This window comes from Coregonus lavaretus (genome assembly GCF_964263955.1).
Source record: "Coregonus lavaretus genome assembly, chromosome: 3".
Lineage (NCBI taxonomy): Eukaryota > Metazoa > Chordata > Actinopteri > Salmoniformes > Salmonidae > Coregonus > Coregonus lavaretus.
In genome coordinates, this window is record NC_139990.1 from 67836758 (window position 1) to 67849504 (window position 12747).

General features: G+C 44.1%; 1 protein-coding gene across 4 annotated transcripts; it reads left to right on the forward strand.

Moving 5' to 3' along the window:
• Window positions 1-941: 941 nt before the first annotated feature.
• On the forward strand, window positions 942-12463 carry LOC311113762 (rhomboid-related protein 2-like). Of its 4 annotated transcripts, none has more exons than XM_084157070.1 (8): window positions 942-1021; window positions 2677-2931; window positions 4193-4341; window positions 9048-9160; window positions 9545-9645; window positions 9746-9806; window positions 9934-9995; window positions 10770-12431. In XM_084157070.1, the coding sequence occupies exons 2-8, from the start codon at window positions 2695-2697 to the stop codon at window positions 10944-10946; spliced, it is 900 nt and encodes a 299-aa protein (XP_084013196.1). In that variant the 5' UTR covers window positions 942-1021; window positions 2677-2694; the 3' UTR covers window positions 10947-12431. The 4 variants fall into 4 exon arrangements, with proteins under 4 accessions (XP_084013196.1, XP_084013198.1, XP_084013195.1 ...); XM_084157072.1 differs by having other exon boundaries at window positions 943-1021; window positions 2655-2931; XM_084157069.1 differs by having other exon boundaries at window positions 1012-1404; window positions 10770-12463.
• Window positions 12464-12747: the final 284 nt, after the last annotated feature.

A 12747-nucleotide genomic window follows, 5' to 3' on the forward strand; every position in this document is an offset into this window, starting at 1 on the left:
CAAAAGCCGCAGCCCTTGCAGAGCAAAGGAAACATCTACTTCAAGGTCTCAGAGCGAGTGACGTCACTGATTGAAACGCTACTAGTGCGCACCACTAACTAGCTAGCCATTTCACACCGGTTACACTCACCCCCCTTTTGACCTTCTCTGCAGCAACCAGTGATCCGGGTCAACAGCATCAATGTAACAGTGTTGCTTCCGTCCCTCTCCTCGCCCCTACCTGGGCTTGAACCAGGGACTCTCTGCACACATCGACAACAGTCACCCTCGAAGCACCGTTACCCGTCGCTCCACAAAAGCCGCGGCCCTTGCGAGGAGAGGGACGGAAGCAACACTGTTACACTTCAACAAAGTTCTGAGTAAAGGGTCTGAATACGCATGTAAATGTGATATTCCCGGGGGGGTTTAAATGAATTTGCAAATATTTCTTAACCTGTTTTTGCTTTGTCATTATGGGGTATTGTGTGTTTAATCAATTTTAGAATACGTCTGAATACTTTCCGAATGCACTGTATGACTTGAGTAATCAGGTTGGGGGTGAACTATTGTGATATTTCCAATATGTCTAATTTAACACTACTTCCTACCCCCAATGGGTACTTATGAAGATCTGAGAGGATTGGTGTATATTTGCAAATCGACAAGCGTCCCAATAAAGTCTGTACGTGTAAAACTAGTTTTTTTGAGACGAGTGTCATTATTATGGGTATTCTCTTTTGTAATGGTCTCTTCCACCCTCTAGTGGTACAACTCGTATTGTGCATGGAATTGCATTGATAGGATGCTTGACGGTACAGCAGGCTTTTCCTTTGGAACAAGGTAAATATTTGAACACCAGAATCATTGATAAACATGTACATGACTCGTTTGTCTGTGGTCCACGAAACAACGGTGCATATCACACTTTTAATCACCGGTTGTTGGTGGAGGACATTATGCAGGTAAAAATCATAAATTGGGACCTCTAGCCAAAGCCTCAAACCCATGGCGTCACCGATCTCAGGTGTTACCGGAAGCGCAGGTGAGTTGTTGCTAAATGCCTGTAAAGTTTGCGCTACGTTCAACTTTTTAGATTTATGAAATGAGATTCTGTAGTCTATGCATTTCAAGTGGGGTTGCTTCAGTGGTTTGTTTGGAAAAGGAAGGAAGTTCGTAGCAGGAAAAGCCAAGCGAGGACTATAATTATCTCAAGTCATTTATCAGAATAGACCGTCATTTTCAGAAAGGTGCAGTAGTGAGGATTTTACCCGCTTTGGAATGTCCGGACTGTTTTAGAATTGCGTGAAAATATAAAAACATCAAAATAAAAAGTATTACAGGGAAACTGCTACAATAATTTATATATTTTGAGATGCTAGTGGAAACGTTGAGTTGAATCATTTTACTCGACAGCTCTTTCAATTGGTACGTAAATTACTTCTAAACTTTCTAAATACCATTGCCTGCTATATAGGCCTACGGAGTAAAGCCTCTGTTATTAGGGAAAATGTGCAGACCTACTTCTGTACTGAATGGGACATGATCGCGTGTGTGTGTGTGTGGGTGGGTTAAGTTTACATAGGCTAATGGTTCATATACAGGGAAACTGAAAAAAGCCATGTAGTCAAAAAAGGGTTTAGGAAAATTAACTTTATTCGTTTGAAATTGTATTGCCCGCGCTTGTATTTCTGTCATTCATATTGACCCGACAGTGGCAGACTCCAAAGTAGCCCAATATATCAGCCATTTATGTATTAAACCAGGGTTCCCCAATAGGCAGTCTGAAAAAAAGGGTTTAGGAAAATTAACTTTATTCCTTTGAAATTGTATTGCCCGCGCTTGTATTTCTGTCATTCATATTGACCCGACAGTGGCAGACTCCAAAGTAGCCCAATATATCAGCCATTTATGTATTAAACCAAGGTTCCCCAATAGGCAGTCTGAATGTATTGCCCCCCCCCCCCCCCCCGCCCTAAGATTTCTGAGAAAATACATATATTTAGGCCTATATATATTGTAAAATGTATAATTTAGAAAATCGGTTCCCAAGTACTCCAACACATAAATAGAGAGGCATATGTGATTGTATCCCAATGTAATCAAGGTTTTAAATGATTATGTTTTTGCCAAATATGTCTGGGATTCTTGCGGTACATTTTCCAGCCCGCAACCATGGCTGTAATTGGGGACCCCTTTATTAGGCTAATTCCAAAAAGCATCTGCGCTGTGTGCCTGGAAGAGTTGTGTAGCTACTGTAATTGTCCCTAGAGACAACAATGTTAAGCTCTTTCGCATGTTTATAACACTATCAAATACCTTACTAATGTGTTGTTAACCCTGTAGCTACTCAACACATAATATCTCACCCTTACAGTTTTGTTACTCTGAGGCAAACCCAACCCATTTAACACAACATACACTCTAATAAATCAATTAGTGTTACATTGAATGGTACTATCCTGACCTATATGATTTTATTCCAAATAAATCCTCTGCCTATGGTGTAGTTTCCCAGACACAGATTAAGTCAAGTTTAATCAATGTCTAGGAAACCAGCCCTCAATGTATGTCTATCGACACATACTGAAAAAAACATTGACATACTTTCATAGAGAATGCATGATTTAAAATGGAGAAATGTAGCATGTTCTTCCTGTCAATTCATTTGACTTTAGGACTCCTCCACTATTTGTCTAGGCTACAATCTGAGGAGTGATGGACATAGACATTGAGGAGCAGGACCCCCTCGCTGTAGACCCTGTAGACAGAGATGGGAGACGGATGGGGGATACGGAAGGTGATGATGACGGGAATAGGAAGGTTGGATGCTGCGAGAGGTTCCATCACTCCATCTCTAAGTGGATGCTTCCGGAAGAACTCCACGAACAGTACCGGGGGCGAGCCAACTGCTGCCCCCCTCCCATCTTCATCATCCTCATCAGCATCGGAGAGGTGAGGGTTAATACACATCATGGTTAATACACATCATACTAATGGCAGCGCAGCACTGACAACAAGTAGCCTCTTTCATCTACATACGGTGTTATGATTGGGTTGTTATACCTGAGTGAATTTTAGATTTCAAGAAATGCTCTGGACATGGTATTTAAAGAGAGAGGTGCAGCTGATATTATACCTCCACCATGGTTCATTGGACAAAGCCTATGGGAAAATGAATTGAGTATTTGTAGAGTTTTGGGATAAAGCCTAAAATAAGGTATGTGGTAAACACAGGCTTAGGAGGTCTTATACGTTTTGTTCTATGAGATAATCTTCATCAGCTAACGTCACTTTTTGTGAATTTTGAAGCGTTTATGTAATCAGAAAAAGCACAAAGCACAAAGGCTTCATAATTCATAAAGGTCATGTTAACTGACTGATATTATCTCATAGAACAAAACGTATAAGCTCTCCTAAGCCTGTGTTAACCTCAGACCTTATTTTCTATGTTTATCCCAAAACCCTATTCTTTCCCCATTCATTTTCCCCATAGGAATGGCTGTACAAACCAGAGGTGACTCATTTCCATTTTTTAGGACTACAAGCTGGCGAGCTCTATTAAATGGCCCAATATTGGTATTTGTGTATTCAGGGTGACTTTTTTTCTGAGTTTGGATGCGGCTAAGGTCCGAACTGAAGAGCTCTTGTACCTGACATTCCTCTCTCTCCTTCTGCTGTGGGAAGTCTCTGCCAGTGTATCCATCTCAATGTCTGAATTCATCCAAGATTCTTAGTGCAATCCCTAGACCTATGCATTGGCTCAATGAAAATAGAGTTTGAGCACAAATAACATTGGGTCCAGGGTTTAAGGTTATCCTCCCAAGGAATGTGTTTTTAATCATACACCACCGCACACTGTGTCCATGACATTTCACTGATATTTTAGTAGTGTGGTGAGCTTGTTATGGCAGAATCATTGAGATGTGTGTTTTATATTAAAGGTGTTAAAGTGAGTGGAAAAATTAGCCAGGTCGACACAGTTTGTTAAAGGAATTTGTCTAGGGTTCTCTGCTCTTCTCATTAACTTTGTTGCCAATGTGTGTTATCAGTTTGACGTATGTTTGTATGCTGCTGTAATGGTCTGCTCTGCCCATACTGCACTTTATGAAAGGCTAACTAATGGCTACATTTAAAGCAACTGTTTAGCCTTTCAGGACCCCTCCTGTATCATTATGTAACTAGTCACTGATCTACCCTGTGTCTGTCTGGACAGTTAGCGGTGTTTATCTACTATGCAGTGTGGAAGCCCCAGAAGCAGTGGGTCACCCTGGGCGAGGGCATCTGGAACAGCCCTCTCACCTACAAATCTGACCGGCGGGAGGAGGCGTGGCGCTTTGTCTCCTACATGTTTGTCCACGCTGGGTAAAGGTCACTTCACCTCACACAGATGCCCAAGCCCAGACGTTTTGGGGCGGTTTCCCAGACAGAGATTATACACTGGAGATTCTCCATTGACCAAACTTTTTAGTCCAGGACTAGGCTTAATCCACAGGAGGCTGCTGAGGGGAGGACGGCTCATAATAATGGTTTTGGAGAGAAAAGAAAGAAGGGATACTGGTCTGTAGTTGTTGACATCGGAGGGATCGAGTGTTGGTTTTTTTGAGGAGGGGTGCAACTCTCTTGAAGACGGAAGGGACATAGCCAGCGGTCAAGGATGAGTTGATCAGCGAGGTGAGGTAAGGGAGAAGGTCACCGGAGATGGTCTGGAGAAGAGAGGAGGGGATAGGGTCAAGCGGGCAGGTTGTTGGGCGGCCTGCCGTCACAAGTCGCAAGATTTTATCTGGAGAGAGAGGGGAGAAAGAAGTCAAAGCATAGGGTAGGGCAGCAGTGTCATTTGACTTAACAAACGAGGATCGGATGTCGTCAACCTTCTTTTCAAAATGGTTGACGAAGTCATCCACAGAGAAGGAGGGGGGGGGGGGGGGGGGGGGTTAGAGGCGGATGCTTGGAATTTAGAGTGGTAGAAAGTGGCCTTAGCAGCAGAAACAGATGAAGAAAATGTAGAGAGGAGGGAGTGAAAAGATGCCAGATCTGCAGGGAGTCTAGATTTCTTCCATTTCCGCTCAGCTGCCCGGAGCTCTGTTCTGTGAGCTCGCAATGAGTCATCAAGCCACGGAGCTGGAGGGGAGGACCGAGCCGGCCGGGAGGATAGGGGACATAGAGAGTCAAAGGATGCAGAAAGGGAGGAGAGGAGGGTTGAGGAGGCAGAATCAGGAGATCGGAGGGAGAAGGATTTAGCAGAGGGAAGAGATTATAGGATGGAAGAGGAGAGAGTAGCGGGAGAGAGAGAGCGAAGGTTGCGACGGCGCATTACCATCTGTGTAGGGGCAGAGTGAGTAGTGTTGGAGGAGAGGGAGAGAGAAAAGGATACAAAGTAGTGGTCGGAGACTTGGAGGGGAGTTGCAGTGAGATTAGTAGAAGAACAGCATCTAGTAAAGATGAGGTCAAGCGTATTGCCTGCCTTGTGAGTAGGGGGGGACGGTGAGAGGGTGAGGTCAAAAGAGGAGAGGAGTGGAAAGAAGGAGGCAGAGAGAAATGAGTCAAATGTAGACGTAGGGAGGTTGAAATCCCCCAGAACTGTGAGGGGTGAGCCATCTTCAGGAAAGGAACTTATCAAGGCGTCAAGCTCATTGATGAACTCTCCAAGGGAACCTGGAGGGCGATAGATGACAAGGATATTAAGCTTAAATGGGCTAGTGACTGTGACAGCATGGAATTCAAATGAGGAGATAGACAGATGGGTCAGGGGAAAAATTGAGAATGTCCACTTGGGAGAGATGAGGATTCCTGTGCCACCACCCCGCTGACCAGATGCTCTCGGGGTATGCGAGAACACATGGTCAGACGAGGAGAGAGCAGCAGGAGTAGCAGTGTTTTCAGTGGTAATCCATGTTTCCGTCAGCGCCAAGAAGTCGAGGGACTGGAGGGTAGCATAGGCTGGGATGAAGTCTGCCTTGTTGGCAGCAGAACGGCAGTTCCAGAGGCTGCCTGAGACCTGGAACTCCACGTGGGTCGTGCGTGCAGGGACCACCAGGTTAGAGAGGCAGCAGCCACGCGGTGTGAGGCGTTTGTGTAGCCTGTGCGGAGAGGAGAGAACAGGGATAGGCAGAGGCATAGTTGACAGGCTGCAGCAGATGGCTACAATAATGCAGAGGAGATCGGAATAAAATGAACTAAACATCTGGGAAAGGAGAGAGCGGGGCCTCCCTCACCACAACTCCCAAATATAACTCTCCCAACTTCCACCTCAGAAACTATAATTGTTGTAAACTACAGCGGTTCAATGTTTTCTAGGAATAGACTAACCTAGTTTATTCAGCTAGCTAACTAGGTGCAGTATTATTCCGTGAAAAACGTCCGGGCACCTCGTCATAAGACGCCACAGCCAGCTAGCATGCCGGTCTCCAGCAGCAGGGTTTAGCGCCAATACTCAGCCACAACAACCACCAGTGTATCAACACACAAGCAGATCGTTCGTGTCCGTGTCTAACGTTGTGGGTTAGTCCCGACAGCTTGAGCGAGTCCGTCGTCAACTTATTCAGCCAGTTAGTTAGCTAGAATAGTTAGCAAACTAGCTAGCCATTGCTTTCAGACAAAGAAGAACCCCTCCCTTCACGGCACGAACACACAGAGAGAGCCAAACTAACGTTAACTAGTCACCCATGTCCCGAATTCCTTGAGCGACTCGGGCTATCAATATGTAAAAAACAAAACACAAGTGTAGGTTATGACTTACCCCTAGCAGCTACTGTTAGCTAGCCAAGTGCAAAGCTAGCCACTGAATTGACTCAGCCAGTTCGCGTCTGTTCGCTCGGTCGTTCCAGCTATTGTTTACAAGTAGCTATCCAGGTTGCAACAAGCTTGCTAATTTTCAAGCACAGTAGCCACTTGCTACCTAACGTTAACGGTTCAGACAGTGAGGTTAGAAAACAGCTGAATGGTAGGCAGTTATTGTATGTAATCATTGCAGGCAGCCAGCTGGCGTAATTACAGGCACTCTCAGGCGTGAAACAACTATACCGTTGCTAATAGCTACTCGCCAGCTAGTCCAGGTGGTGAGTTAGCTAGCTAGCTAGCTTCGTGCTACACCCGGCACCGCCGAATACAATACTAACCTACAATAATTACATACAACAACTACCTACAACAACCCACGATACCTACCTACAATACCTACAGTGGGGAAAAAAAGTATTTAGTCAGCCACCAATTGTGCAAGTTCTCCCACTTAAAAAGATGAGAGAGGCCTGTAATTTTCATCATAGGTACACGTCAACTATGACAGACAAATTGAGGAAAAAAAATCCAGAAAATCACATTGTAGGATTTTTAATGAATTTATTTGCAAATGATGGTGGAAAATAAGTATTTGGTCACCTACAAACAAGCAAGATTTCTGGCTCTCACAGACCTGTAACTTCTTCTTTAAGAGGCTCCTCTGTCCTCCACTCGTTACCTGTATTAATGGCACCTGTTTGAACTTGTTATCAGTATAAAAGACACCTGTCCACAACCTCAAACAGTCACACTCCAAACTCCACTATGGCCAAGACCAAAGAGCTGTCAAAGGACACCAGAAACAAAATTGTAGACCTGCACCAGGCTGGGAAGACTGAATCTGCAATAGGTAAGCAGCTTGGTTTGAATAAATCAACTGTGGGAGCAATTATTAGGAAATGGAAGACATACAAGACCACTGATAATCTCCCTCGATCTGGGGCTCCACGCAAGATCTCACCCCGTGGGGTCAAAATGATCACAAGAACAGTGAGCAAAAATCCCAGAACCACACGGGGGGACCTAGTGAATGACCTGCAGAGAGCTGGGACCAAAGTAACAAAGCCTACCATCAGTAACACACTACGCCGCCAGGGACTCAAATCATGCAGTGCAAGATGTGTCCACCTGCTTAAGCCAGTACATGTCCAGGCCCGTCTGAAGTTTGCTAGAGTGCATTTGGATGATCCAGAAGAGGATTGGGAGAATGTCATATGGTCAGATGAAACCAAAATAGAACTTTTTGGTAAAAACTCAACTCGTCGTGTTTGGAGGACAAAGAATGCTGAGTTGCATCCAAAGAACACCATACCTACTGTGAAGCATGGGGGTGGAAACATCATGCTTTGGGGCTGTTTTTCTGCAAAGGGACCAGGACGACTGATCCGTGTAAAGGAAAGAATGAATGGGGCCATGTATCATGAGATTTTGAGTGAAAACCTCCTTCCATCAGCAAGGGCATTGAAGATGAAACGTGGCTGGGTCTTTCAGCATGACAATGATCCCAAACACACCGCCCGGGCAACGAAGGAGTGGCTTCGTAATAAGCATTTCAAGGTCCTGGAGTGGCCTAGCCAGTCTCCACATCTCAACCCCATAGAAAATCTTTGGAGGGAGTTGAAAGTCCGTGTTGCCCAGCGACAGCCCCAAAACATCACTGCTCTAGAGGAGATCTGCATGGAGGAATGGACCAAAATACCAGCAACAGTGTGTGAAAACCTTGTGAACACTTACAGAAAACGTTTGACCTGTGTCATTGCCAACAAAGGGTATATAACAAAGTATTGAGAAACTTTTGTTATTGACCAAATACTTATTTTCCACCATAATTTGCAAATAAATTCATAAAAAATCCTACAATGTGATTTTCAGGAATTTTTTTTCTCATTTTGTCTGTCATAGTTGACGTGTACCTATGATGAAAATTACAGGCCTCTCTCATCTTTTTAAGTGGTAGAACTTGCACAATTGGTGGCTGACTAAATACTTTTTTTCCCCACTGTAACTACAATCTAAATACATAGTTTAAGCCTTACTCGACAAAGCCCAAGCTATGTATAAAGCCAAACTTACCCGGCGCCAAGCTTACCCGACGACCTCCTCCCAGCTAAATAGCTGACAAACATTGTCGTAGCATTGAACTAGCTAGACACCTAGCTATAGGGGATAGCATAGATAGCAAGCACCCCTTTGCAATGACAGAGCTACCCCAGTGAAAAATTCCTGCCGCCACCACTGTACTCCCAAGTCTCAACTCCCATGTCTCCATCTCCTCTCTTCCTCCCCCACAGCGTGGAGCACATCCTGGGCAACCTGGTGATGCAGCTAATGCTGGGCATCCCGCTGGAGCTGGTCCACAAAGGCTTTGAAGTGGGCATGGTCTACATGGCAGGCGTCCTAGCAGGTGGGCATCCACATTACACCCCCTTTTTCCATTGACGCACAGTCAATTAGACACAGTTGTCTTCAAAGGTCTGTTACGACTGAATTAAGTTGCTTTTAAGTTGACTCGTGTGGCTAGTGACATGAGTAGGATAGCATATGATTGGTTAACCAACACAATGTGCGCGACAGGTTGCCTTAGTTGTTATTAGCTCGCTTGTTACATACCACTTCTGGGTTTTTGCTGATCATGACTGCACAATGCTAGCAACTCACAGGCACTGAGCTGTGTAGGTGGTATTCTCTGAAATTCTTTAGCTTCTCAAAAGGTCTATTTTTCCTTGGGTTTCATAGCTGAAACGTCTGTAATGCTATAGATGACCTTCTCATAAATTTTTTTCCTCAGGCTCCCTGGCCAGCTCCATATTTGATCCTCACAGTGGTCTGGTAGGGGCATCTGGTGGGGTATATGCCCTCATAGGGGGATACTTCATGAATGCTATTGTGGTGAGTTCTGGCTAACTGCTGATTCTACTATTTTAGCAGATTGTTTCTCTCTCTCATGATGTCCTTGTTCCTACCTCTTGTTTTACTCCCTGGCCTACAGAACTTCAGAGAGATGATTCCTCTCCTTGGAGTGTTTCGTATTGGAGTGATTGTGATTATCGGTAGGTCTCTTCCCAGATCCACTCCTATTATTTTCCCACCAGTGCCTCAAGCTTTACTGTTCCAGCAGCGCCCACGCCTCTGTGGTCGTATTTCAGTAACTAAACATTCAATGTTTTCTTTCTCAAGTCGGGACAGATATCGGATTCGCCCTTTACAGAAGGTTTCTTACTCACGACGTTGGCTTGAAGGTAAGACATTTTTTTCTTCTCGCATGCCCTTTCTCTTCTTAAGGTGTATGGCATTGAAAGATTTTCCACAGACAGATAAGTATTGTTTCAGCAGAGAGCAATGCTTTTTTAGAACAGTCTTTAGATCACAACTGGAGAGGCTCTTATGTGAAGTCCAACCCTAGACCAATATAACAGTGAGTGGACCTGGCTTTTATCAGTGTATGTAAATAGAAAACTATAGACAACTGCAGTAGCAGTACCACCCAGCTGAATTATACAGGTTACAGTTACACAGACACAAACTCCCATGCCAGGACTGACTAATCTCTAAACCAGATTGCCCTCTACACACACACTGTGTCACAGACACAACCTGTCTGTTCCCCCTGAATTATTGCACCCAAACCATTCATGTCACTAGACTGTGATGAGTGTGACCCTTGATTCTGTTCTCTCTGCTTTAGGAGAAGCTGAGAGCATGATAAGGGTTGCAGCTGTTTGTCTTTCCAGCAGCGTAACTGACTACCCTATAGGCTACTAATCTATCACTTGCTTCCCCTCTCTCATCTTGCTTTTATTTCCTGTTTTCTTGGTCTTTGGGAGAAGTGCAGTTCCAGATTCACTGGCTGCTTTTAAAAGGGTCCTGCTAGATTTACTGTCTGTCCACCCTTTGCATACTAACCACAGCCACAGGGCAGAGCATGCTAATTGCAAGGCTGTAGCACAGCATGTCTTTGTTGGTTTTGAAGGGAAAACGAGACTGAAATGAGACTCCTCCCTGGTCTCCCTCAGGTCTCGTTTGTGGCGCACATCGGAGGAGGGGTGGCTGGGATGACCATTGGTTACGTGTTCTTCAGCGCCTACAACAAGAAGCTCTTGAAGGACCCGCGCTTCTGGCTCTGCATAATCGGTTACGTTGTCTTCCTCTTGTTCGCTGTGCTCTTCAACATCTTCCTTTCCCCTGCATAATTTCACACTACACAAATGAATGTGTTTTGAATAACGGAAATGGGGCATTTCAGGGACTTTGAAGGTTATCCAAAAAATGTAAACCCCCCCTACTGCAGGAGATAAGATATTTAAATGGAAAGAGGGACCCCTGTTGTTGAAGTGTAGTATTACACACAGCACATTATCTTTGCTACATGGTGTTTTTAGTGATGTTGATAATGATATGCATTATTCATTTGATCTCGAGGTTTTGTACTGAACTCAATATACCTCAGTTTGTTGGTGTTACGGGTGTTTTTTCCATATGATGTTTGTCCTGATTGGTCAGTGAGTGGCGCAGTGGTCTCCTGAGTGGCGCAGTGGTCTAAGGCACTGCATCGCAGTGCTAACTGTGCCACGCAGCCGGCCGCGACCGGGAGACTCATGGGCGGCTCCCACAATTGGCCCAGCGTCGTCCAGGGTAGGGGAGGGAATGGCCGGCAGGGATGTAGCTCAGTTGATAGAGCATGGTGTTTGCAACGCCAGGGTTGTGGGTTCGATTCCCACGGGGGGCCAGTATAAAAAAATATGTATTCACTAACTGTAAGTCGCTCTGGATAAGAGCGTCTGCTAAATGACTAAAATGTAAATGTAATATGTCAGTGAGGTAGGACATTATTTCCCCCAAGCAGGTAATTTCCTCTAAGTTTTAGATTGGCCTACAAGTGTGTGTGTGTGTGTGTGTGTGTGTGTGTGTGTGTGTGTGTGTGTGTTCTGGGTATTTTCAAGCCATCAGGAGCAAGTGTGTCATCTGTTGGTGAATAGTGTCAATTCATAAACAAGCCATGCCAATGGCCCAATGCCAGATTATTGTTTCACTTCCCTGTTGACAGGATGAGACGCTATCTGCTAATAGTATATCAATGTAAATCTGCTCACCTATCCTTGGCTAAACCTCTTTCAATGATCATTTATTGAAGGCAAGATTTTAATTTGTGTTTCTCTTTAGCTTTTACTACTTGCCAGCAGTTTGTATTTATCAGTCAGTCAATCTTTTGGGTGTTTAGGATGATTGTACAGTGGAACAGTAGAGGGCAGCACTTTCCATTGTATATTAGGCATTTTCTATATCATTTCAATTGTGTCTGTGTGTATTAGTCTACATAACCTTTCAGTAAAATGAAAAGGTCATTGAAAAGGCCTCATCTTTAGGCCATCTGTATGGCATATTTTTATTGATTATATTTTCTAATGTTTTTCCTAAACTTATTTGTTGTGATATTTGTTAGTTGGTATCTGAAACCAAATAGTGGTTCAACAAATCTCTAAGAAACCAATACATACTTTAGGTATTTATTATGTGATTACACCTTGACCATGTACTTTCTAAGTAAATGTCTGGTAGATAGCATAACATTCCAATTGTAAATGACTTGTTTTGTATTTGAAGCTCATTTTTTGATCTCCAGACTCGATCTTGTATCCTTTCATCACTTTTACATTAAATACATATTTTACATTTCCAAAATCCCTTCGGATCTTAGATCTGTGTTGACAAAGCCATGCATAATCCGATCTCTGAAAATGATTGGATTATTAGTTTTGTTGTTGTGTATACTCTTTGGTGTTATACGACTAATATGTTTTGCCAAGATTAACTATCTTAATTCATCTGGCCTTTAGAATGCCAGACATGGAGGTTAGTGAATGGGTATGGAGCAGGATATTTGCTTGACTGATGTCTGACCTGACCTAGGGTTCCAGGCAGCCTCGCTTCTATGGCTCTCATTAGCTGACAGTCGCTTTAAAAAAAGACAATTGATCGTACCCCAATGACAGC

Bases quoted from the DNA above. Each gene is read 5' to 3' on its own strand.
- LOC311113762 (XM_084157070.1), top strand. From the start codon at position 2,695: ATGGACATAGACATTGAGGAGCAGGACCCCCTCGCTGTAGACCCTGTA. The intron at 9,161-9,544 runs GTGGGCATCCAC...TTTTTTCCTCAG, and splicing joins CATGGCAGGCGTCCTAGCAG to GCTCCCTGGCCAGCTCCATA. The intron at 9,807-9,933 runs GTAGGTCTCTTC...TTCTTTCTCAAG, and splicing joins TGGAGTGATTGTGATTATCG to TCGGGACAGATATCGGATTC.